Source organism: Anthonomus grandis, chromosome 4 (assembly GCF_022605725.1).
Source record: "Anthonomus grandis grandis chromosome 4, icAntGran1.3, whole genome shotgun sequence".
Taxonomy (NCBI): Eukaryota; Metazoa; Arthropoda; class Insecta; order Coleoptera; family Curculionidae; genus Anthonomus; species Anthonomus grandis.
The window spans coordinates 15,258,304-15,286,298 of NC_065549.1; the positions used below are offsets into that span (position 1 = coordinate 15,258,304).

Genomic DNA, 27,995 nt, shown 5'->3' on the forward strand with positions numbered 1-27,995 from the left:
GAAAATCTTGAACAGTTTGATTGGCCAGCACACGAAGACAAACAAGTTGTAAAAAAACAATATATCTTTTATGGTCCTATCAATTTATTGGGCATTGAACCCTTTACTATTAAAAGGGCAGATTATGTTCAAATTAAAAAATGCTATTCTGCAATGAAAAAAGAAAATATGTTCGTTCAAGTATGAATTTGTATCATTTATTACGTTATTTCGCGTTTAGATATGTTTGTTTTTCGTTTAAATATATCATTATCCTAGTCTAAATGATACTTAGTAAAAATCTTTATTTTTTATAATGTTAAATACATTTGCTTTGGAACTTTAAGCATCACTTTTGTTTTCTTTAATTTTGTTGGGGGCGGAAGAAAAAAATTAAAACAAAAAAAACAAAAATTAAAAAATATGGGTAAAAAGATACACTTTAATAGTGTATCTTTTTACCCCGATTCAACTTAAACTGTTGATATATGAAATGTAACCTAACCATTTTTTCACCAAACCTAATGTTTTCTTATTACCCCAAATGGGGAAATAAGAAAACATTACATTGGGTAATAAGAAACAAATACGAATTTTGTATGTACAACTGAGAAGAGTGAATTGGTGCCCTTCCAAATATACCCTAAAGTAAGATATATACCAAAAAAAATTATAGAAACATATCCTTAAAACCGCGACCAGGGCGGCTATTTCATGTTTCTTATTCCCCCATTTGTATCTTATTCCCCCATCCTCCCTATTTCGGCGTTTTTTTTTTAAACAGTGGTTTTTGATAAATACGTGGTGGGAAGTTTTCAAATGAACACCCTTTATATAATCCTAGTAATAAATAGATCATTAGAATATAATCATTGACAATGTTTGCATTCGGGTCCACAGAAGTCTGTATAAAGCATATTAAAAACTCTTATCATTTCAAGAAATTTAACTAAATTTTTTGTAAAATATTTTAAACTTAGATAATCCATGGTATAACAATTACCATTTATAGAGTAGGAATCTATACATAAAAAGAAGAAGAGAAGTAAAACAGTTGGAGATTCTCAATAAACCGAACAGTCACATTTAATTGTACAAATGCACTTTCGTGCATATTGACCCAGAAATGGTTTATAGAAAAGTTTAACTTGACTAGTGACATTTAAAAAAGTTCACTTGCGCTATAGAAAAATCTACTTTTGAAATAGTATTCAGTTAAATAGCACCATTTAAAATCTGTTATTCTCATTTTTGACTACAAGTTATTTTTCTCCTTTATTTTTTCCACAGGATTCATTTTCGATGTCTTCAGATGGTTGGAGACCAATCGTCGGATCTAAAAGACACACCAACAATAACAACGCCGCGTTCGATGTGGTTCCTGCTGAGGTCCTAAGTTTAGAATCTTCAACATTACCACTTATTCAAAAATCGACACCAGGACAAAAAAACGTCCTGAAAAAACAAGGTAAATTACCTCGACCTATGCGTTTTTGCACCTGTTAACCTGTTGCACACAATATTGTTTCTAGGTGTAAAAGTAAAATACACCCAAAAATCACCTAATCAATACTATTTACCAACGGGTCCTCAACAGACTTTAAGTCCAGGAAGTCAACAACACAAAAAAATTAAAAAACCTACTGTAGTCCAGGGTAAAACGAGAAAACAAGGGTTTAGAGGTCAGGCGCTATCGCATAGCAGCAGAAATGAAGTGTTTGCTGTAGCCCCATCAAATATTGGTAAGAATAAATGAATTTGCAGTTTTGGATTATTAACTAGCAATTAAATTCTTAACTTAACTTAGTTTCTTCAATAAGCCAGCTTCAGAATCTTCAACATAAGAGCTGACCTATCATCTCGCATTTTGTTGTTTGCTCAATTTTGTTCATAGTCTTATGACTATTCTGATTAGTAGTTTCCAGCTTTATATATTTTGCATGTTAATTTGATTGGCGCACTGGTTGATATCACTTTGCAGTGATATTGGCTTGGTCATAATAACAGTACTAAAGTTTCCCTTTGATTCTACTTGTGTAGCAACCATGTCTGGCTCTAGAATTATATATTTTTTGCAACTTATTCCTCAAGAAGATTTAAAAGAGTTCCTTTAACATTAATGATAATAGTTAAAAAGTATTGCAAGTAAATTCATTATAGTTTTCTCATTGGCCTTAAGAACATAAATGCCCTTAGGGTCTCCTCTTTCTAGGGCTTTTTCTAGACATATATTAGGTACGTACATCTATACCACGTGCCTTAAGTCGTGTTTGGTATTTTGAGTGGGTGATTCTAAGCCCTTCTGCCTCGAAGTTATGTCCAGACTAGCTCGTAATATCCCTAGTAGCCCCGATCCTTTAGGAATCGTTCAATGTCCTACTAATGATATTCAATATTTCGAACTTTAAGGGCCGGAAATTTCCTGGAAAAGGTAATATTATATTATCTTGTTTAAGAAGAGATGGTAGGATGATTTTACTTTTCTTTATCACTCTTAGTGTCTAAAAAAAGCCAATTGCTCTATTAATTAGTTGTAATCTTCTTTTCCCACATTGTTGATTTTGTTCTCTTTTAGTTTGACCATTGTTGAAATTAAAACATTTTTTCTTCAAGTCAAAAAAAAAAGAAATATTAACTGCTTTGGGTTATCTGCTGTAGTAGTTTCAGAATGGTTTAACTACAACCTACAGTGTTTTTTCTTCCTTTTTTTCTTCCTAAGAATTTCTTGTTTTTACATTTTAAAAGTAATGTGATGTTATTTGTATATTATGTTGTATATTATTTCTTCAGATCAAATTGGGTTGATTCACTCTCAACTAAAGTCTTCAACTTATAGATTTGGTTATAAATATATAAAAAATGTTGGTTATAAATATAATAATCGTGATATTCAATGATAGCGGCACGGATATATTAAGCAAAGGTCATAAATTGAAATTCAACTTGCATATGCTTTAAACGTAATACGTCTTCAGATTCATCATCTCTTGAGGCAAATATGTGCCCAAACTTCATTTTTTTAAATATCTGCGACTAAATCTGATTTACAAGTTTTCAGCTTTTTGAAGCCATCATCAATTTGTTTTGTTAAATGGATGCCATATACCATTTTTTATCCATACGGGCTTCTTTTTTGCCATTCCATCAATATATATTCGATGTGATACAACAATATTTAAACTGTAGCTCAAAATCAAAAAAAATCAATATCCGAAAAAAGTGCGAGAATTGATTGAATTCTTGCACTTGTTTTGAAATAAGTACTTGTGGCGCCATCTAAAAGTTATGCATCAAAACATAAACTAAGGTCACTTGCTCTAAAACGGAGAACTATTTAAATAAATCAATCTATTCAAATAAATATTAATATGAGTCTATAACGCGACAGCGTCATACTCGTATAGAATTTTGCTTTTTCCATACTTTTTATTAAATATATATAACTATTTAAATATCTAATTTTTATGAACAGGCGGTTTTCCCTCGTACCATAAACCCCAACAAAACAACATAAAAACCCGCGAAGCTCAAGGTTTCGGGCTCATAGGCAATAGCTTCGGAGCTTCGCTGAACCCGCACATCGAACTGAGCCGTTTTCCTCTTACCGGTGAAAACATCTTGCAACGACCGACATATTTCCTCGCCAAACCCCTTCAAAACGATGAATATTCGAGAAACTTGTTACCACCCGCACCACCTCGAAGCCGAGTGCAACAAAAGAACAATAAAGACACAAAGATTTCCTTGTATGCCTTTAAAGAGGGTCCAGCTACAGATGCCACCTCCAATGTGCCTCAGTTCAATGCGAGACCAAATCAGTTTTTGCCACAAGTAAGGGTTCTTTAGAGAGTTAAAATTATAACCAACAAAATGTTTTAAATATTGTTTCAGGCCTCACCAACATTCGAGTTTTCTACACAGCAACAGGCTCAACGACCTCAATCGATCAAAGAACAAGCTGTAGACGTTCAAGTGACCAAAGAAAACCTGAAGCAATATACACCAAACGGAGCTCCTGTAAGTTTTGAAGCACTTTCTCCTGCTCCTCAGTTAACTGGGAGCAGAAATCGGTTCCCTATAGGGTTTGTTGAGTATGACTTCCAAGGAACACCACAGGGTCGACCTCAAGGATTAAATGCTCCTCCCAACACCTTAACTTATGAGGTAGGTCTGTTACATATTTTGGAAGAATCTATTTTCTCTGATTTATAACTTTTTAAGGTCACCGAAGGCAAGTACCTAGACACTCCCACCCAACGGTTCCAATTTCGTCCACAAGAACAATTATTCCAGTTCCAAAACTTGCAGCAGCCGGCTTCCAATGCACGTCCAACTCTCTTCTTACAAAGCGATGTTGCTACTCCTCGTCCAAATGTATTCCAGGCTCCTCTGGTAGACCTTAGTGCTCCTGGGTTCTTGCCCACACCTTACAAACCTGAAAACAGCGTTATACCCACCTCGCCAACTGAAAGCGAAGCTGCCACTGTTTTCAATAAAGTAAGCAACAAAATGAACCAGTACAGGGGACATGCCTTGAAAGACAATCCATTGTTCTTCGATATCAAAGAGGTGTCCACTCATTATCCTGTATTGGGCCAGCCTGAGCTGTCTGAAGGTAACACGCAAAATCCTCAAGCATTAAACCAAGAAACTGGAGAAATTTCCAATGAAATACCAACTACCACGACTCAAAAAGAACGCACCAGGCGTCCTACTAAAGAACCATCATCGACCAGAGATCCTACCAGGTCCAGAATAAGATCAAGAGGAAAACCAAGAACAAGGCAAGGGTTTGTTTTTAAATTAATTTTATTTTTATGTATTATTGCAATTTAAATAGGAAACCCACTACAACTACCACCACCACTGAAGAACCGATGCAACAAGTGGAAACTTATGCACCAATAAGATCCCAGGAGGAGATGGTTAATAGTCAGGAGATGGTGACTGAGGGAGAGAGGCATCAGAGACCTCAGACGAAGAGGCGAAGACCCAAGCCTACTGCCTATAGACCCCAGGAGGGGGAAGAAGATGAGAGAAGACAACAAGGCAGTGGGGAACGTCCTAGACAAAGAGGTAAGTCATCAATAGATTGATCAGTCTTGGTTTTTGTGCTTGTAGAGAAGTATAAAAATATAACGAAGGTATATTTATTCTACCTCTATATTCGTTCTTTTCTACGCAAACGGGTTAAAAGGATGCAATAATGAACTGCTGCTGAGGGTGATCAGTTGTCCAGTCATAATATATGTATGCTATCTGGGTCATTGTCTATTTCTTAGGAAAAAAGAAGTTTTTAAAAAAGTTCTAAATCATTCAGAGGAATCTTGAAGAAGGTTTCAAGAAGTGTCTTAGGCTGCTGCCTCATTTGGTTAAAAAACGCTAAAAAAATTGAATGTGTTTCAGGAAGAGAAGACCAAATTTATTTTGAAATAGAGCTCTAACTATTTATTTGACTGTTGAATATTCTTTGAAAAAAAAACAGAAGAAGGTAAGGTGAAGAAATATTATATAGTTCAAGGTAAAGCTTCAACACAAAGAGAAGCAACTAACTATGAGATGAGATGAATGCATTACAGATGACCACTTGTTCAGTGCAGTCTATTAATGACATCTGGGGTCGTTGTTTGTCTGCTAAGAAGAGGGAAGTTTTTGAAAAGTTTTAAATCATTCAGAGGGGTCTTAGAGATTATTTCAAAAAGTTGTTAGGCTGTTGCACCGCTTAATTAAAAACTACTATAAAGGGAGATGGGTTTTAGGATGGCAACTCGAGGTGTGACTTGCTGTCTTCTGGATAAGGCCAAAAGTATTTTGAATTAAAGTTATCATTATCTTATTAAAGTGCAGAAAGTTTTTTGAAGAAGTAGGAAAAGATTAACTGCAGAGGTGTTGCCTTCTGGATAACACTTTTACACAAACAAGATAGAAGGATACAATTATGAGCTAAATACATATAGATATCTGCAGATGATCACTTGTTCAGTCGCAGTTTTTCAATGACATCTGGGGTCGTTGTTTGTCTGCCAAGGAGAGGAAAGCTTTTGAAAAGTAATTCAAAGGGTCTTAAAGGTGATTTCAAAAAGTGGACTGAGCTTCATTAAATTCATCTTTTCAGTAAAAGTTACTGTAAAAGCGAATTCCGCAGCTTATCAACTTTTATCAAAACCAACTTATTTTAATGGAATTGGATCAGTGAGTTGAATTACAATGAAAGAGATTGAATTAAATTTGGTTGGGTGGGATTGGATTGGGTTGTATTGTATTTCCTTTCTAAAAAATCCAATTAAATTAGGTTTAGAATTTAGTAAGAACTAGCTCAGAAGTATACCAAGAACTGAATTAAACAAAAACTTAATAGAAAATAAACTTTTATTTCTAAATTTTTTAAAACTTTCTTCTTTTTTAGGCCGTTACCGCGTAAGAACTAAAGACCGCCAAAACCTTTACCAAGAACCGAATACCATCCAACGTAAACGATTAAGACCTCACTATACTCAAAACCTCCCGAACAGTTCTGAGAAGCAGTCATGGGAGGAGACTACCGAGGTTTCATACGAGCAGTACTCTTACGAGCGTGAACCTTCTAAAGAACAAGTATATTCCCAAGAAACTTCTATATCTAACGAAAGTGTCAATCAGGAAGAGCCTGTGCAAACTCAAATGCCTTTTATTGAAGAAATCCATCCAGCTACCATTACGTCTACAAGAGATCGAGAAACTATTATTAATCATCCAGAAAACGAGGTAGATTATACTACACAATCTCACCAAGAAGAAACTACTACAACCACCACTTCTACTACAACCACAACCACTGAAGCACCATCTACCACAGAAGAACCCACCACTTCTACTGTCAAGAGTACAAGGATCAGGAGACCTACAAAATACGACTCTTCTAACAGGCCAAGGTTTAGCGTCAAAGACTATCGTCAAAGGCTAAACCAATATTCATCTACAACTACTCCAACTACAACTGGTAGGTCTACACCAGCTACAGAAAGTCCTAGACTAAGATTCCCCAGCAGGCAGCGAACAAGGCCTGCGTTAGCTACAACCGCCAGCAGCAGAGTAGATGAGGAGGTTGAAGAAGAATCTACTACCACTTTCAGAAGCAAGTTTAAACCTAAAGATCCCAGACACCAAACCACTACAGAAAGCGAAATGGACAGTGTAACTGAAAATGTCGTAAAACATAATAAAGTGAGGCAATTTAAAACCACAACTCAAGCACCAGAAGTCACTACAAAGGTCTCCATAAGACCAAACTTGTTCTCTGCGAGAAGACGTGCCGGGTATCCCAGTTTAAAAGCACGAATCCAAAATAAACAGAAGAAAAACGAAATCGAGGAGGAGGAACCTGAGGCTGTAGAGGGCGTGGAGCCTCTTAATGTAGCAGAAAGTGCTACAACTGAGCAATCAACCTCAACAATCACAATTACGGAATTATCTACCGAAGAAACACAGAACCAAAATGACGAAGAGTTTTCATACTCACAAAGGGTATCAGACTTGACGTCGTCATTTAAAGATTACGATAAGCCAGGGGCGTTTAACGCGGTGGCGCCCACTAGCAGAAGTATTCCGAACTATTTCACTCTTCAGACTGACGATCCTATTTTACCAATAGAGGCCTTTTTTCCTAAGTTGAAGGAGAGGGGTAAGGAACGATAAAGTATAGGGCATTATAGAAGGGACCTGATTATTTAAAGTGGAAAGGGGTGGGTGAACGATTGATAAATTAAATGGTGAATCCAGTACTTTCTTTAATTGGTTTCGACATACGTTACTGTGCTGTACTGACAGGACTATATATAATTGAGGATATTAATAAGTAATAAAAACTATTGATTAATACAAGAGAATCAACCCTTAAATATTTGGGCATAAAAAAGTTTTATTACAGGAATATTCAAGATTACAATAAACATGATTCACTCAAAATTCCCTCACAACTCATGGAATGTATAAGGTATACACAAATGTTAAATAGTCAGATATCATTCAATTAAGCAAACTGTAGATCATCTATAGGATTATAACGAAGGGTGCAGATTGTGTTCATATTTTTTTATATTAAATTTGAGCCAAATAATACTTCAAACCAATTAGACTCTTTTTGCTAAATTTTAATGATTTAATGGGACAGAATGCTTAAATCTATATTTTGATTCTTAGTTCTCTATGAACAATAGAGACTTGTTGGCAATCAATTTTTTATTGTTTTTTTCGTAACTATAGTCGGATTACCGAACAGATGGAGTGAATGATGTGCGCGAAATATAGGCCCGCCCATCGATGCAACCTTGGCAGATTTAGACGAGGAGAATTATGCCTACTTATTTTAAATTATTTTACCGTACATCTTTGCTTTGTAAGCAGCTTTTTTAAAAATATAATACGGTCGCCTATAAAATGGGTCCAAACCGATTTTGAGGTTGTGCCAGGTAATGATATAATAATCCCTTTTAAGTATTTTGTTATACAAAGTTATGTTAATATATTAGGGTTTTCATCCGAATTTCATAACCATAGGCCTACTCAATCTCTAATAATTAAATATGAATAAAAAAATTCATTGGTACACATAACGAAAAAATCAAAGGTCTATGGTTATGAAATGCGGTATTCGGGCATAATTTTGCATTCTAAACAACTTTTTCTTATAAACTTTTTTTACATCATGCCTAGAAATACTACTTTACCTACTCATAAAATTTTAAAAATGCTCGTACCAAGGCTTGATTTTTTAAAAATAAAAATATGCTAAATTTCATTTTTTAATCAAGCAGGGCTGGATGCCAAACGGTCAAATTTTAACCACAACATTTTTTGTCATTAATAAATTCGCTCATCCTGGGACACACTGTATATTAAAAATATTTATTACCTGCTGCTTCTGCTGTAAACTGGACTTTTTGCACTTTGTTGTGTGCTGGATGCTCGTTATCACATGTTTTATATATGTTCATATTCACTTCCTTTTTACCAATGGTCAAATGTTTTCGTACTCTTTTCTTGGGGGGTGACAATGGGGGTGTACGTAGCGCGTCAGCCATTATTTGTTAACAAACAAATTAACAAAAAAATAAACACAATCTCAACTTTTCATTATTGCGAAGATTCAAATATTCCAATAGCAGAAAATTCAACCAAAACGATCTAAAGCCGCTCGACTAATAAAATGAAATAAAACCCCAAGTCATGAACCCTATCGAGGCTCTAGGCCACACCTCCGGCGCAGAACGATCACGTGACCACTCCATCTGTTCGGTAACCCAAGTATATTATTGTTAAATAAGAAAAAATCATGCATACATAAGTTGACAATTAACTTTTTAAATATTTTGCTTGACACTGTAACAAGTTCTGACTTACTAAAATTAAGACTTGAATTTATAATTTTATTTAAAAAGTGTGAATCAGCTTAACAATAATCAAGCAAAATATAATAAATAATTTTTTTAATTTTGCTCTAAGATTTCACCAAAAATAAAAAAAACAATAATAATGCAGTGATTTTCCGTTACTGTCCTTAGAGGTTAAAACTTAAGAAAAAATACAAATTTAAAGGATTTTTAAATTTTATTTAAAAAAAAGTTCGTAAATCGGATTCTGGTGATTTCTTAAGAAAATCCCCAAATTATTTATAATATGTACATTTTTCTGTGATTTTCATTTTCTAAATGTTCTAACATGTGTTGAAAGTCGAGTCTGGTGATTTTTTTTTTAATTTTCCGAAAAATCTATAATATTCCAGTTTTTAGCCATAATGAAAGAAACCAGTTTAATGTGATTCTCAAAAAAATTAATGCGTCAGCCATAGTGAGCGTTAATTTTTTACGCAAATAATAGAACTTTACATCAGGCCTTTTTCATTTTATAAAATAATATCTATTATATTATTATTTTTTACATAGTTTTTCTGGGACTTCATTCTCCTGGCTGACATATTTGACTTAAAGAAATTAAAATTTGTACTTACTTTTTTTTCTTAAAATTACAATTGAATAAATTTGATTTCAAAATTTTACACAACCAATGTCTGTTGAATTCAAGCCAAACATAAAATCAGAGAACCATCTTAAACATGCAACAGTGCAGAATTCTTGAATGTTTCTATATCTGTTTATATTTTTTTTAATCTTGAGGATGACCTCATAAAGGTCGAAACGTTGACATAATATAAGAATATGGCTTTGGAGATAAACTGTTAGGCAGTCAAAATTTTATAGTAATAGCATTGTGGCAATTAAGAAACTTACTAAGCCTTCTATGGATTTTTTACACAATGTTTTTTTTTAGAGGTTTTCTAAAAAAAAATTAGTTAAATAAGTTTAAAAAAAATGTAAATGGTCACTAAAAATATTGCAAGAGATGCTTTTCAAAAAGTTCAAAATATAAATTAAAAATTGATTTTTTTCAAATGATATTCATACAAGGCTTTCCAGGTTTTATAACAGTTTTTTATTCACTGAAATGGAGATTTTTACTTACAATTTTTTTAGCTTAATTTCAATTTTCCTAAACTAGCTAATTTAAAAAATATCAATTTAGCTCAAATTTAAAAAATATCAACGATTCCTTCCATTACGTATTTTGGAAAATAAAACGACAGATATTTTATATTAATCAGAATTATAAATCTATGGTTATAATTTGTTTTTTTGTAAACCCTTTATCAAAAAAATGTTTTATTTCGTTACCCATTTGTTGATCAACGTTCCGTCCCCTTTCCATAAATGCATTGTTGCCACCATTTGGACAATCAGCTTGGCAACAAGGCATTTAATTAATGCATTTTTTTTTGGGTTTGGTAATGTTTTTGAAAATATTACTTCCTCCAAAAAAAAAATCAATATGAAATTTCTACCAAAATAAGACGTGCAATTTTTGTAAAAAAGTATTTATTTATTTAGGTTAGTGTTAGTTTTAGAATTATTCAGTTAGTATTCCAAAAAATGCAACTTTTAAGGATTATACTGGCTATGTTTTTGTAATATACGTTTATATAGAATTCGTTTGTATTATTTTATCCTTAGATTCTTAAAATTCCTTAATACTTTAATATAAATACTGATTAGGTACTTTAAAATTCAAAATATAAGTAGCTTCCATTTTTTCTACTACTATACATCTTGATACAACGGTAATACGGCCGATCGCTTAAAGTTTGCCACTGACTGAGAGGCATTTGACGCAAAAAGGCAGTACATAAAGGTACTTCATAACTCTAAAAGGAAGTGCTGGAGGTAATTTTAAAAATACAGGTGTACTTTGCGGCACGCCTCTGTAATACGGATCCTGGTTCCAAAAACTGGTACGCCGCGCTGCCACTTCCAGACGTCAACTGTAAACTAATGAGCAGAGAACATTGAAAGTTATGATACGCACTCACTTTCGTCTCGTCAGTGCGTATCATCAAACTCGTTCCTCGATGCCCTGTCTGCTCTCGGGCTCCAATTTGTACAGTGCACGACACTGCTAGGAAAATATACCTACAAGAGGATGAAATAGCCAATCGCATCATCATCAGTAGTCATTTCAGCCCTTCAAATCTCCAGGCATGGATATATCAATGCCTCCTTCAACATGGGTTCCATATTCTTTTTTATTGACTGAAGACCACTTGCAACATACTGCGAGTCATCCTCCAGTCCAAGTTATTGAGACCGCATGCGACTTTGGGAATTGTTAGGCTCTCAAATCTTCGGCAAGAAAATCCTCCTTTAGAGAACACAAAGCATCCCAAACGCCCTTATAAGTTGACTTCTAGTATGATGCCTTTTTGCTAACCAGATAGAAGATTTTTCTACCAATCTCTTTATCTTCAGTGCTTGCTCAACTCGCAACTCTTGACTTTTTCCGAATTTAATGCAGAAAACTTTAGCTATTTCTCTAGACATTTGTAAATCGTTAGCAACACAAAGTGCTAGAGCAGTCAACAGGTCTTGCTGCTCCTCACAGAACACGTATCGATGCTTTCAATTATTAGAATGATGAGCTATGAATTCATCGAATGTCAAATCCAACTCTGACTGGATCAGCATCGTCGTGGTTTCCAGAATAAGGAGCCAGTCTGTTGAAGTGAATGACTCGGGCAGCTTTTGTATTCTGTAAAGAACATCGTTGATGGCTTCCAGAACTTTGTATGGCCCATTCCAAGATGTTTCAAGTTTCGGTAACAAACCCTTCCGTCTCTTAGGGTCATAAACCCAAACCAAGTCACCGTTATTGTACCTCCGGTCTTTGGCATTGACATCATATGCGTCCTTCATCCGATCCATGGCATCTTCAATGAAAGCTCGCACTTGATCATAAATAACATCCATTCTTCTACGCAGCTCACTAACGTATCCCCCCCACGGCAATGTCGGTTTCTGGCTTGCATCCAAACTGCAAATTACATTTGAGACGGAGTTCTCTTTTCGTCACTATTCGAGCCGCAGACTATGTTTTCATGGATAGCCGATCGATAAACTAGGAGGAATAAATGAAGAAATTTATCCCAGTTTTTTTGGTAGCTAGAGACTACTTTGGCCAAATACCGATTAATGTTTCATTCATTGATTCCACCGTGTCATCTGATTGCGAATATAATGCAGTAGATTTTGTTTTTTTAGTTCCATGCCTCTTTATTCCAGATGTTCTGGAACAAGCCGGATTAAAAATTTCGACATTGGTCTGAATGTAGCTCCAAAGGTACACCAAATCGGCAGAACAATTTTTTTACTAAGGCGTCGGCAATAGTCGAGGCTTTCTGGTTCGGTAAAGGATACTTCTAAAGCCATTTGCTGAAGTAGTTCATAACGACCACGATGTATTTATTCCTTCCTTCGGATTCGGGAAACGGACCAGCAACTTCAATAGCAGTCCCTTCAAAGAGACTTTTCACGTTGTACTGACGCATCAAAGCCTTCCGCTTTTTCTATAGCCCATTACTTGCCGCATAAACAACGCATTTCCTGCTCCAGTCCTTTACGTCTGCCTGGCTATTGACGCAGTAAAATGTTTTCTTTACTTTTTTTAGGGTCTTTCTTACTCTAAGATGTCCTCTTGATACATCGGCATGGATTTCCTCTAGCACCTCCAAAATCCGACATTTAGGCTGAACGATTTCCTTTCTTTCTTCCTTGCCGTCGTGGTCAACTATTTTATGCCGCGAAAGTCCGTCTTCCAAAATCAGGGAGTTCCATTGTGCCTTTGACATTGGGCCAATACTTGGCAACTTCTTCCCAAGTTGGATTCTTCTCTTCCTTTATTTAGAATAGGACTATCGAGATATCGGGATTTTCCTCTTGGTCTATTGTAAGATCCCCATTGCAAGTAACGTCAACTTTCTTCCTGCCCACTGACAATGATTTCAGTCCTTTCAGGTTTTCTAGATAATATATCTGTTCAGTGTCCAAATCAAACTCAGGGAAGCCTCTCAATCTATCTTGCCATCTTGTCCCTCATGGATTTTTAAACTTTAAAGGAGTTATTTGGTGGTATTATCGAACTCGCAGCAGAAACTTGCTCCCATAGAGGTATGTACTTATAGAGGTACTCCACCGCTTTGGTAATATATAGCAACAATTTTTCCTTCAGGTAAGGAATAATATAGGTGCGCTTGTCAGAGCCTCTTTTAGGTAATCGAAAGCTTCCTAACAGTCTTGGGACCATTAGAATTTTCTTTTTCCTTCCGCCAGCCTGGTCAATGGTTTTGATATATTGGGAAATATCATAACCCCAAAAGGTTACGTAGCTTATGCTTGTCTTTAAGATTTGACCAAACTTTGACAGTCTGGACTTTTGCCTTATAAACCACAACTCCTTGACTGGAAACGACATGACCGAGATACTGCATAGGCCTTTAAAATAAATGACATTTCTTTAGACTCAACTTTAGTCCAGAACCTCGTAGTCTTAAGAACATATTCTCTAGATTTTTCATGTGGTCCTCAAATGATTTTCCTCTAGGACAGACCTCTTAAAATCGTTTTCATTAGTCATTCAATAGTGAAAGAAGCACTGCACAGTCCAACTGACATCACGTTAAATTGCCATGATCCAGCACCCACCGTGAAAACCGTCTTTTCACGATGTTCAGGGGCAAACTTTACTTGCCAGTATCCTTATCAGGTCTAGCGTGGAAAAAATCGACGATCCAGCCAGGGTTTCCAAGGTGTCATCATATTAATCTGCCGGTAATCTACGCAGAATCTGGTCGAGCCGTCTTTCTTCTTTACCAGAACCACCGGTATCTGCACTGCTAGATGGCTTTATGGCGCCTTTTTTGGCCACACTTTCAACAATGTTATAAGCCTCCTCTCTCTTGGTCAGTGTTGATCCTCCCTTTCTTTCCAAGACCAAAAACATCTCAACATCTGTGGACCAAATGCCTTAGCCTCCTTCTTTGGTCTGGCCTTAGACCGGTGCCTGACGACAATGCTGGCTCATCTAATTCTTTCGTAATGGCTTTTCAATTGTTTTCCACATCCGCAACTTATGAAAGTTTTGCTAAAGCTGTAGAGCAGTGTCGTAATTCCGTACCCCTTTTTAATTACACATTGACATTCATTACTCTCACAGGAATACTCCTTTCAGCACGTACCAGGGTCTTTCCGACTGCTATCCCTCGACCAAGGCCTCATCATGTATTGCAGATTCAAATGTCACTATTTCACCATCTCGATTCTCGAAACGATCTCGCTTCGTTCTTGTATCAAAGTTTTCTCTAGAAACTCCGGGGCTTGCTCAATACAAGGCGACGATCGCCCCTTCGCATCGACCTTCTTTAGTTTTCCAGAGTGGCGGGAGAAAACTAGCAATCTTCTGAACAGTGTCTTCTTATGTGACCTGCTTTGTGACATTTCCAAAACTACAACTTCCGGTTCTGGCGGCTACGTGGTCCATTTACCTCCCTAATGATCCGCTTCCTCCTGAACCTTATTCGTGTTTTGGCAACTTCGAATTCAAGGACCTATGTTAGTGCATCTACGAGCTTAGGTGGATGAGCTAGTAGTAAGGCTTGCCTCATTTCACCATCGCGGTGTCATTTCAGCGAGATTTTTCCACTGCGTGTGGTAGAGATGTTCTAAGTGTGATTAGCCATACGGCAGCTCTAAATGCCCTACTAGGAACTTGTAATCTTCTTGTTTTCCGAGAGACATTCTTTGAAGGATGGCAGCAAAGTCTCCTCTCAAGGCCAACGTAAGAGTAGTCAGTCACCTTCTCCTTGGATAACCAACCATTTGCATTTAAAGCCGCTTCATATCAACTGACGCTGATAAATATTCCACGATTAGTACCATCAAATTTAGGCGGTTTGACGCGTATTAACCCAACAGATGTCGTATTGCCACAAACCTCGATCTTGTTGCCTATTCACTGCTGAAGGTCAACAGGACAGCTTATCGATAGTGTTAACGTCCAATGTTGCGATTCTGTTTTAAGCTTCCTAGATTCCATCCTCCACTAATAAGAAAATCCTCTGTTCCAACAAAGAAGCTTTTTCCAGAATTTCTCCTTTTAATTCCTTTTTTAAATTGTTTTTGAACATCTTTTCTTCTAACCTGGCATAATTCTCTCTTAGTGTGACACAGTTTTTTTTACAGTTTTGCAGAATTATCCAGCAATTTAGCTCTCAGACTTTGCAACATTTGACCGATATCACTTACACTAGCAAAAACAAAGTTGTCCGGGTTATCGCCTTCCTCAAGTACCATATGCGTTACGAAGGCGCTCTTGCAAGTCCCCTTTATTTCTAGTCGTATCTCTTAAAAGTAGCATCGTTTTCAGCGTAGCAACTTTTAAACCTTAGTTCGATTTCTATCAGTTCACTATCATTTATTTTTCACCAATGTCCAGCTGACTGACGTCCAATTCACACCGCACACCTCACACCAATATACAATTAAAACACTCGATACACAAAAATAGTCTACTGATTTCTTTCAAACCTACAGCAACATTTATTTACACTGCATTTATTTACTACCATATATGTCGATTTAAATATCGCGGCAATGTTCCGACTTAAACTGGCCTCCCGGCGGCGCGAGATTCTTATATACTTACCAGACCTTGGTTCCGCAAGATTCGCTAACCTTCCACGCGTCTCCATAGATGTCATGCAATGTGCTCGCTTGTGTCACCACTATGATTCCCGAATGGTGAAGGACAACTGATTCGCGGCGTTGCCAATATCGTTACAATACTATCCAAAGACCCTGGTTCAAAAATTGACTCACTGCCACTTCCAGGCGACCTTGAAAGGTATGATACGCAGCACTTGTCAATCCGTAACCATGCCTGCTCTGGGGCTCCGATTTACAGAGAGCACGAGAATGCAAGGAAAATATACCTAGGACAGGATGAAATATTCAATCTCGTCATCGTTATTAGTCGTTTCTCCTCTTCAATTCTTCGGACATGGATAGGATACATTAATGCCTTCTTCAGTATTGGTTTTATATAACTTAGTTCCCATATTGTCAAACTACTGAAAACTGCCTTGCTCAGGGCTATCCGCATGCCGGGATGAATACTATCTTAAATTCTGCAGTACTTAGTAGACGATGGTATAATTTAATCTATAATAATAATAATAATAATAATAATAATAATAATAATAATAATAAATTTTATTAATAATAATTAATCTATACATATAAAGATCTAAACAAGGCAGGTCTATGCTGGCCACCTAATATGCGTATAGTGTACCGGCGGTGTCTCTTAAAGCGTGATCTAATTAACTACAAAGGAGAGCTCCTACTTTTTACAAGAATACGTAACTTTGGCACAAGACCACATTCAGGGATATGGAAGGGGTGCTGTTGACATACTTCAGGACAGCAGTACGATTTCTAGGTATCGATTGGTTTTTAAATCTGCTGATATGATCATACAGGTATCGGTTTCAAGAAGACCGGCTGCGCGTTATGCTATAAGCCTGCAGGAGTACTTCCGGTAGTACCTGGAGCCTGTTTAGTAACATCTCTCATTGGATCTACTGATCTATCGACTAAGGCTTAAAACTACACAGGTCAACTGGGTCCGACCAGATTAATATTGACACTATTATCTTGTTCTGTCATAAAATTATTCCTTATATAAAACATACATTATAAATTATCACATATGGCTCTACCGTTTGGTGGTCCTCTATAAAGAAGACATAAATCCAAGATCAACGTCTCGCATGCCTAAGATCCTATATGCGAACGGCTCCAACTAAAGACCTTGCAACTATGTTGACCCTTTCGCCCATGAACCTTGTGGTACAATTCGAGGCCATCCGGCTGCATGTCTCTAACTACGCGCTAATGAAGTAAAGTTTATCGATGCTTATAATAAAAAAATTCCGTTATATTCATTTAATGATTCATATACAAAGTCATAAAAAATTATTTATTTACCGAACGAGGAGGGTGCAGAAATCCAGCCTTCTAAATCCTGAAACACATTTTGAATACCATTTAATGGCTATATGAAAAATAGGCTTTGGCCAACAGATTGTATGATAGGGATTTCAACTTCAATAGCTTTTTGATCTGATAAAACAGCCTCAAGAAGCGTTATTGACAAAATGAAATATATTATCAATGCAATTTAACTGCCTTGCATTCTCAAAAATCTGTTGTAAAAACCCATAAGAATACAAGTATAAAACATGAATGACACATTAAGTTATACCTATCACATTTTTAAAATTTTTATTAAAATTTTCTGAGACTGGCCAGGCTTGAATCTGGTCGCAGGCCCTAGAGGAATGCCCTCTGTTTTTGATGTAATTAACTATAAGGCACCTGCGACAATCGAATATAAAGGCTTGGTTATCCATATGACAGGCAGGGTATGAGTCAGTAAACAGGGGTACCATTTGATATACACACGGCTTCTGTGGTGAAGCTCGCTTCTGTTTTTCCAGTTGAAGTATTCGTCGGGTAAAAATGCAAACTTGTTGATACTGCAGTCGTCTCAATCTGCTGGGACAACAGAACCACCATTAAGGCTATTCCTTCTACTTCTACTTTTCTTATGTGTATAAAGATCCTAGAGGAACTGGAAAAGTGCTGCAGGGTTTAGCTTGTCTGTGTGCCTGCCACTAAGGTAATGCTCGTAACGAGCAAACGGACACCCATTATTTTAATATTCTGTATGATTATTTTGGTATTATTCTTGGAACACTACGCCACAAAACTAGAATATTCGGTGCCGTTTCTTTGGCTCCTTACTAAAGAAAAACTTGTCAGTTCAGATATATTGAGTTGACGGGCTAGTCGGTTATCCTTAGTGGTGGGTGCTACAACTCCGCCAAAAAACTAGGATAGGTTTTTTAGTAAAATCGGCCGCTGACTCGACTAGGAGAGTAAACTCGGCTAAGCTGAATGTGTTCAAACAAGTCGAGTATTAAATTTTTCAACGACTTGACTCAATTACTAGGAGCGTCTAAACCAGGCATAATATATAACTGTCGCGTCACTAAAGAGTCTGCTCAACAAGAAGACACTCTTAGAGATTGATGAAAGCACCTGGTATTAGAAAGAGTATGGCACACATAGTTGGAGACCCTGCCTGCTTCACCAGACAACTGCGAGTAAAGAAATCGCGAAATCCGGATTATAACCTAATGTCTTTTTAAAGAACTGTATTTATACAATTAGTAGGCCTCTCCAGATGATCTTTAATATGTCTTTACAGGACTCTACCTTCCCAGAAGCTTGGAAGCACAGTTTCATCATGCCGATATTTAAGAGTTTCATCATGCCGATATTTAAGGCTGGCAATAGGGGGATATTGCCAATTATCGTGGAGTATGTATTCAAAAGAATCATTAGTGAAAAACAGTCAGGACATCATTTCATTTATCTACATATCATTTCATAGAGGTTCGAAGAGATTCAATTCTACATATAAGTATCCTTGGTAAGTCCTTGCAGTATGTGAATGTAGTCAAGGATTTGGGCGTGTCGTTCGATGAGCATCTGAGATTTGTTCATCACATCTCTAAAATAACTTTAAAGGGACTAAGAGTGTTGGGTGCTGTAAACACGTATAGTTCACATCTCGTTTGAACTTTAAATGTCGAACGTGCATATATTTTTTGGTCACGGTGGCAACTGCGCTTTCTTCGCGCCGCGCAACCGGACGCGAGTGCCGAACGTCGTCGTCAACCTGCTGAAGAGACAGACGAGAGACGTTACCAAAAACGATTCAGTTTATATTTCTTACTTATAATTTTGTGGTTTACAGTCTTGTAATTTTAATTTAATAAAGTCCACGACTATTAGTAATAATAATTGGGGTTAGTGATTGATTCCCAACACATCTCTCTCTGCAAGCCTATAGACTCCTTTATGTCTCACTGGTTAGATCTAATCTTGAATTCTCTTCAGTAGTGTGGTCTCCTCTATATCAGAATTCAATAGATATGATTGAGAGAGTGCAAGATGGATTTTTACGGTGTGCTGCATTTAGAATGGGCATTAGCTTTGACGAGTACCATCGTGAGGACATGAGAGTGAGACTTAACCTGGATACATTGGCCAAAAGGCGTGTGAACGCTGATCTTTGTTTTGTCTTTAAGCTGGTTAATGGCATGATTAATGCTCCTGACCTTCTTTTTAAAGTGGGTCTCGATGTTCCAAATAGAACTCGCAATTTCGACCTTTATCATGTTCCTATGCACAGAACTAAATATGGCCGTCATTCTTCTATCGATAGATCTCTGAGTGTCTTAAACGCTCATAACATTGATTTATGTAGTAGTTCACTGTCTGTTTTTAAGAATAGCCTGAGCAGACTATGAGTGTAATGGTGTCAACTAAGTTCTTAGATAAGAATATATAAAAAATAAATAAATAACGGGGCTTTTAACTGACGCTTAAGACGTCACCTCCATACCCCTATTGCGGAAAACCCGGAGTATCGTTGATGTTGGGACAACAAAGGAACTGCAAGACTATGTCAACAGCTCGGTTCAGATATCTGGGCAATACTTACAGTTTGCCCAGGAACATTCAATTTCTCAGACCCTAGCGCCTCCTTGGCCACCCACTGTTCATTCAATAACCATTCTAACATTTTGAGAAAAATAAAATGCATCCAAATAAAATTAAGATTTTTATTAAAGTTAAATAATACAAAAAAAGCAATACAAATAAACAGAAATGTTAAAATAGAATTCCGTACTGGCGATTACAAAACCCCATTTTAACACTCGTTTTCACTGGTTATCACACTTTCTTCACCTCTATGCTAGAACACTACTAGCAAAACAAAATAAAAATTTTTTTTTAGAAAATAAAATTATATAAAGGTATATATATAAAGCAATGATGGGTTAGAAAAAAAATTAGTAAAAATGGTCCCAACTTAACAACTTCATAATAATATACAAATAAATTGTTTTGGTAAAAGAAACCTAAAAAAACGTTTTAATTTTTTTTTGTTATAAAGTATAAAGTAAATAAATAAAATTTTTATAATATATGGCAACTAATTTACAACGTTACACTCAAAAAACTCAATTCTCCTCATTAAAAGAAATTGAAAAAAAGAACTTTTCCACTTACACAACAATCTGCGACGACCGCTCGATGGCGGCACTGGCGAATACCACCAACTTACAATCGCCGCCTCAATAAATTAACATTTTTATACAAAAATATGAACAACATTCTTTTTAAGGGTATAAAGCTAACTTATGTCAGTCATTTTAAGTTCGAAATAAGTTAAAGAACCTAACTAAATTAATTTTATACTTAAATAATAAAATTATAACCTAAAAGGTTCCCGTTCTTCTATGGAGATTTTCTTTCGTCTCGCTTGTCCTGTGGGCGTTTCAGATGCCCCGGAATTTTTTCTTAGTAAGCGAGACACTGCAGTCGCCTGTTCGGGATGAACGGGGGTGTTTGAGCCTGATGGTGTTCGGGTTCTAAGAGAAACGTTGTTGTTAACAATTATAGTAAATAGTGACGAAGATGAAGAGAAAAAATACTCTTGAAAAACATGCGTTTGTAACAAAATAGTCTTGCGGATTTGACAGATTTTTTTTTTTTGAAAGTTAGCGCCTACTGGCGTAACTACAAGGAAAATTTCAGTTAGACATGTAATAAACATTCCCAAACATTTTATACAAAATATTGGTATAAAACCACCACTCTCCAAAAACAAAAATGGTTGAAGCCAATTGGACCTATGTTGAAGTCTCATAAATTTTATTCAAATTTAGAAAAATATGCCTAAAACTGTAATAAAAGTGAACAATTATAAAAATATGATTAACATATCTGAAACTTTAAAGATATATTTTTATTTGCACTATCTTCTTAAATTTAAAATCGTTACATTTGTAAGAGTCCAAGGATTGGTCATTTGTATACTATTTTTGTAAATTTCAAATATTTATTCAACAATTTCAATACTATTTTTATCTAGCTTTTATTAGCACTATTATTAATAATATCCATTTAACAGGCTTAAAGGTTTAGTGTAAAAATATACTTTTAAAAATTTTAATAATACTCAATTTGTATATTATTCTGAAATTGTATAATATTTATATTTTTATTATGTGGTAACTAGTGAACGTCAGGATATCTGTACATTTCAACTTTTTATATCTATCCTTGACTTTCTTCCAGATATAACGTATTATTTTTGTATTCTCTTTTTATTATAATATACCTATAAATAGATGTGAAGATGCCTAGTACAGGCGAAACACGTGTCATCTAATGACCTTATTAAAATATATTTGAGACCTGTGACTTTAATTGAATGTGAGTTTTAATTCCGATTCTTTTTTTCATTTTGCACTCTTATATGATTTTAAATATATTATTAACATACTTAATAGAGTTAAAAAAGTATTATTTATTATAGTGTTTCTATATTATTTTAAATTGGTTTGTTTTTGCACTGTTTAATTTAACAACATCGTTACATATTAATAATGAATTATAAACCTGTTAAATTTAATCCTTGGGAGAAGAACAGAATGATTAAATGAACAAATTACTATTTAACTCTCTATTTAGATAAAATTCCTTATTATAACCTTACTATTAGGGATATTATTTTCCCACCGTGCCTAACATAGGCGCCTAATGTTTTACTGGGAAAATATCTTCCGAAAGTATTACGGTACATTATAGTGCCATCTGTACGTCAGTGGACAAAGTTTCCTCTTGACAGACGATCATTTGGTGGGAAATTATTATCCCAGTGGTTCCCCATATAGCACAAAAAGCATAAAATACTTGTTGCATATGTTTTGAATCCTTTTGTTGATTTTTTTTGTGAAAAGGAAGGTGAAATATTATTAAAAAAATGTAAGTATAGTATGATAGGTACTTATTAGCCTTAAATTGTAGTGAATTCGTGTTAAATGGTTTTTAAATTTAGTCATACTGAAGATAAAAATTTAAAAAAAAGTTAGAATTTATGGAAAATATGTTTAATTTTTATTTCTTATTGATCTTTGTTAAAAACAAATAATACCTAACTGTTTCTCATACTCACCAATATCTAATCTATGAAGAAAAAATATTATTATTAGTGCCTGACAATTGGCCAGGCAGAAAATACGTATAATACGTTGAATTTTGTCTTTTTAGCAATCGCCAGTTGGTGACTTGTGTCCCATACATGATGTGGCAGCCCAAATACTTGTCCGATAAACAGTTAGAAGAGCTTCTTTATCAAGAAGATATCACCGAAACTATGGCTGTTGACTCAGAATGTGAAGGTGATTCAGATGCAGAAGACAATATGCCATTGTCAGTGACCAAAAGCTTTGAAGTATTCTTTAGGAACTCTATATTAGAATCAGACCAACAACTTCCTAACGATTCTAAGCATAGCAGCTCAAATTTTACTGCGCCTTCTTCGGAAATACTAGATATGCCATCTAAATCTTCGGAAAATTCCAGTTTTTCACGACCAAAACGTCTCCAAGGAAAGAAAATATTTACTGAAGATAATTTTTCAGAAGATCCAAGTACAAAAAACTTTTTACAGAAATTTTGGAGTCTGAGAGCAGCGAATCAGAAGAAGAAGTTACAAAAGATATTAAGCAAGAAATCAGACAAAGTTTTAAAACCAAGGACAAACTTGAAAAGAAATTTGAATGGACCAAAAATACCGAAATTCCAGAGATGTACAGTAAAGTTCAGTTTACCGAAAATGTAGGACTAAATGGCGATGACATTGACAGTCCACTTTTAATCTTTTTGAACTTCCTGATATCTTTCTCACAAAAATTATTGGATGAAAGTAATCTATACGCTCAACAATTTCGCAAGAATGACGAGTTTACAAAAATTACACTAGCGGAGTTGAAAGCTTTTCTAGGAATTTTGGTTTTTATGGGAATACACCCCCTGTCAGAAGATGAAAACTTTCATGTAGATCGAATCGCAAGAGTTATGACCTTGAAAAGGTTTTTATTTATTTTGAGACAGCTACATCTCAATGACAATATAAAAATGCCTGCCAAAGGAACAGATCAGTTTGATAAACTCTACAAACTACGTCCTGATTGACCATCTTAAAACTACGTTTCCGAAATGCTATAATCCTTCACGCAATATTTCTATCACTGAGTCTATGATAGGGTATAAAGGAAGGTCTAGTATGAAACAGTATATGCCAATGAAGCCCACCAAAAAGGGCTTTAAAGTTTGGGCTTGTTGCTGCTCTGAAAGTGGGTATCTGTTAAATTTTGATATCTACACCGGAAAAAATGAAGATGGTACAGTAGCACAAAGCCTGGGAGAAAAGGTGGTGTTGCGGCTATCGGAACCTTATGCTGGAAAATATTACTGTTTGTATTTTGACAACTATTTTTGTAGTATTACTCTTCTTGATGTTCTCCTTAGTAAAGAGTTATTTGCGTGCGGCACCTTACGAGTAGATAGAAAATATTACCCTAAAGATATTTTAAAACCTGATAAAGAGTTTGAGAGAGTTGCGAAATCAAACTCTGACAAAAATCAGAGTTTGATTTCGCACAATCTGGCAACATCGGAGTAGTAAAATGGAAGGATCGAGACACAAAATCTGTATGTGTTGCATCCACAATTCATGATCCTAGTGAAAAAACCACAGTTTTGCGACGTAACCAAAAAGGCGAAAAAATTGCTGTGAATTGTCCAACAATGATTTCTTATTATAATAAATCTATGGGCGGAGTAGACTATTTTGACCAATATATGTCATTTTATAATATGAATCATAAATCTAGACGATGGTGGATCAAAATATTTTTATACTTACTAGAAGCATGTACTGTGAATTCTTACATACTTTATAGGTTGTCAGCAAAAATGCAAAAGAAAAAACCCATAAGTCATTTGAAATTTAGGTCCTTGCTTGTAAACCAACTTATAAACAATTTTTGCAGCAAAAAAAGACCCCCGCAAAAGGAAGCGCAGAAAAAAGAAACAACCCTGATGGTACGAAGACCGTACAAAATACTGTCAGACTTACAAATGTAGGCGATCATATGCCCTCAACGATTAAAACTTACAGAAGATGCGCTGTAGTACAAAAGCCAAGGAGAAACGGAGCAATATAATTTGCTCAACTTGTAATGTCGGATTATGTAAAAATTGTTTTACCCCTTTTCGTAGGTCTTAGATTTTGAGTTCGGTTCCTTATTTGAAATCCATAAGTTTTTGTAAAATTTTTCAAATATGGAATTATATTCAATATAGCAATGGAAGTTTTAGTTTAGTATTTGCTTGTACGAACTTTGATAATTTTTTGATTACTTATTCGAATAAAAATTATTTTTTAGTAGATTACATTGTTTTCTAAAAATTTCATGCACGTGGGAAATTATTTTTCCAGCAAATTCATAGAGATAGTCATTCGACTAAAATTTTTTTGGGATAATAATTTGTCACCTCAAAAAAAATAATATGAAAAGAAAAAATATAAAAGAAATAAACTCTTGTCATTAGATGACCTTTCATCACAAATCTTTAAGAAATTTTCAATTAAAAAGTTTCTCAGATTTCTGCAACTTAAAGGGATAAGAAGCAAAGTTCTTAAAATATTAAATATTTTGACTATGATAATTCAATATATTAATTTTGATGTAATCTTCTAAATTTATGAATATTTGCTTATTGTACCAGAGTTATTCCTGGCATTTGAAGATATTTTATAGTGCTTATCATTCCTTTGAGGCAGTTGAACTCACGGATTACTTGTTTTATAGCTTTAAAGTTATTTTTATTTGTTCTGCATGGGTTGATCGGACTATTCTTCTTACATCTTCGAACGTCATTTATTTCAATTATATTTTAGGAACCAATTTAAATTATTTTATGTATGAATTTTGCAAAAAATCTAAATTTAAAAAATATTCAATATTTTAAAGTGTAATAATGATGATATACGGCAATTGATACCATGTTAAAAAGTTATAAAAGAAGCACAAAATTCTATTTCATAAATATATTTAAAATTAAAAATATATTGTTTCCTAAATATATTGGCGAAAAAACAATACCATTTAGTGATATGTACAATTATGGTAAAAGACAACGTGAAAATTTCATGCTGAGAGGCACATTTACGCCTGAACGAATGACAACTATTATTTTGCATAAGAGCTTGCAATTCTTCAATCAACTAATTTAAAAAATTGTAACAATTTAAACATATTTAAAATAAATTTAAAGCATCATATATTTTCCCTCCCAAAAAAGGGATTAAGGACGAAATTAAAGTTTTATTATTAAAATTTGAGGGTCACCAGAAACTGCGTAGCACTCTATAGTCAAGGAGACCTTAAGGAACCTGCTTGGATCTATGATCTTTGATCTGATCAAAAAAAAGGATATGCAACTAAATATTAATTTTAAGGTATGATATGTTTCATATTTATATGTTTTTCTATTTTTGCTTGTCTGTATGTTTAAATTGAATTACAGGATGGATTGATAACAAGTAGAATTATATTTTTAATGTTTTATTTTTATTATCTACTTTGGTATATTGTATTTTTTTTTAAATATTTGTAATAAACTAGAAAATGTTTGCGAAAAACCGAAAGTATCTTTACTCTTGCTCGGTACTATATATGTACTGTAATAAATGATGAAGTTGATTATTTTGAAAATTCTTCTATGATAAATTACTAAATGACTAAAAATATAATAGTTCGAAAAACTCAACAAATAAAAAATTACCTTAAAAGTCTAAAAGAAATAATCCATGAGTTCTACCTGCCTTAAAGGAATAATCAGCAATATAAAATGCCTTTAAATAATTAGCAAATATTCAAATATCTGGAAGATGAGAACAATCACTTAAAAATTAATCCCTTGAATCATTGCAGTTAAAATATTTAATTTTTAGTATACCTGAGTATCCAAAATTTTAAATAATTAATGAGAGTCGGTAGTTAATCTTTAGAGAAATAAATAGCAATTTGTTTATTTTGACGATTCTGTTCTAGTCACAAGGGTTAAATTTAAAACATTAACCAGACGTGTATATCGACGCTCCTAATTTCTAAAAATTAAGTAAATATTATTAAGGGGCTTTATACTCTGTTCCACATTAAAACTATTACACTTCTAATAATTATAACTTAGAATTATTTTATTTGTGAGACTATTTTATTACAACGATGTAATTAAATAAATACTCTTCAAGCTTCTCATAATAAATATTGATTAAAATAGTCAAATTTTAAATTGAAATAAAAAAAAACTGTTAAGAGCTATGTATATGCATAGCGCGCTAGCTATAGCAATTAATTAAATTAGCAATAAAAAGTTAATAAATTAGGTTGGTTATGTTACCTAGATGCTGTCCTTAATGTAGGGGCGACGCCAATGGTCACTTGCCTAACTTTGCCGGAACTCGCGCTCCTGTGTTAAGAAAAGGCACAAAAAAACATGCCGAATGTTAGTAAATATGTTAGCGAATTAATTTAAACGTTTTAAATATTTCAATAAACATTAAAAGAAATGTTTACAAATATTTAAAACGTCTTAAATATTAAGCTGCAATTGCAACTTTACATATCATGCTAAAATTGTATTCAAAAGTAAATGCTTATGTACAGGATCTATTTTTCTAATATTGCAATAATCAGGGTTACAAAAAAAAACGTCTTATCTTTTGAACAATAGGCTGATGCTGCTGGAGAGACATTTTTATCAAATCAAATATTTCATGTTCATGGGAAGAAGTTGACTTTCAAAGTGACTTCTAACTTTATAAATCAAAAAAACGTAAAATAAGTCTAAAAAACTAGTGGCATTTTCTCATGAAAATAAAAGCATATTAGTCAGAACCAAATGCTCTACAAAAGTTGCCTTTGATCTAAACTAGTTCAAGCTGTAGTTTTGAAGATACCGAAAAACGTATTAGAGAAGAGTTAAAAGACTTTAAAGTTAAAAGACATAAAAGACCATTAAAGAGAGTTTTGTGAATTACTTAACTACTGAGAATCTTATCTTAAAAGTAAGAACATTTTATTATAAAAACTAATACTCTAAAAACTAATTTAAATTTGAAATTAATTTCATCCAACCTATAGTTTTGGAGAAATCGGACCATTATTATCCTATATCCCAGGAAGAGGTAGCCATTTAAAGTAACAAATTGAATTTAAATTCCTTCAATCATTCAAAAAATTAGTGGGAATATTTTCATAAAACAAAAAGCATGCTATTAAGAAAAGAATGGTCTACACAAGTTATTTTGAGCTTACACTAATACGAGCTGTAGTTTTGGAGACATCAAACTGTTTGTGGAGTAATGTCCAGGGAAGTGGTGCATTTAAAGTGACTATTCACTTTAATGTCGAAAAAATCAAAAACTACAAGACATATTCTCGTCTAACTAAAAGCATATTATTTTGAAAAGAATATTCTATACATGTAAATTTTATTATAAACTAGATCAAGTTGTAGTTTTAGAAATGTCGAAGTGTCAGTGAAGTGATGACTAGAAAAGACATTGACTGCCAAGGTGACTACTGCTTGCTTTAAAATCAA

At 34.5% G+C, this 27,995-nt stretch overlaps 2 protein-coding genes across 38 annotated transcripts in view; one reads left to right on the forward strand and one right to left on the reverse strand.

Annotated features, from left to right (window-relative positions):
- LOC126735144 (mucin-5AC-like) overlaps positions 1–10,996 on the forward strand; it is a 48,694-nt gene extending 37,698 nt beyond the window's left edge. Inside the window, exons 4-10 of the mRNA XM_050439077.1 lie at positions 1,270–1,447; positions 1,512–1,721; positions 3,452–3,810; positions 3,871–4,143; positions 4,201–4,763; positions 4,820–5,055; positions 6,386–10,996. Of these exons, the coding sequence (XP_050295034.1) occupies positions 1,270–1,447; positions 1,512–1,721; positions 3,452–3,810; positions 3,871–4,143; positions 4,201–4,763; positions 4,820–5,055; positions 6,386–7,653 (3,087 nt within the window). The 3' untranslated portion in view covers positions 7,654–10,996. The remainder of the gene's footprint in view (positions 1–1,269; positions 1,448–1,511; positions 1,722–3,451; positions 3,811–3,870; positions 4,144–4,200; positions 4,764–4,819; positions 5,056–6,385) is intronic.
- A 9,082-nt stretch (positions 10,997–20,078) lies between these two features.
- Positions 20,079–27,995, reverse strand: part of LOC126734862 (dystonin) — a 426,801-nt gene continuing 418,884 nt past the window's right edge. For 31 of the 37 annotated variants that reach the window (XM_050438655.1, XM_050438650.1, XM_050438640.1 and 28 more), the window contains 2 exons: positions 26,793–26,861; positions 20,079–20,905 (listed from right to left, as the gene is read on the reverse strand). In XM_050438655.1, coding sequence (XP_050294612.1) covers positions 20,746–20,905; positions 26,793–26,861 — 229 coding nt within the window. In that variant the 3' untranslated portion in view covers positions 20,079–20,745. The remainder of the gene's footprint in view (positions 20,906–26,792; positions 26,862–27,995) is intronic. The other 6 variants (XM_050438662.1, XM_050438658.1, XM_050438661.1 and 3 more) reach the window with 3 other exon arrangements.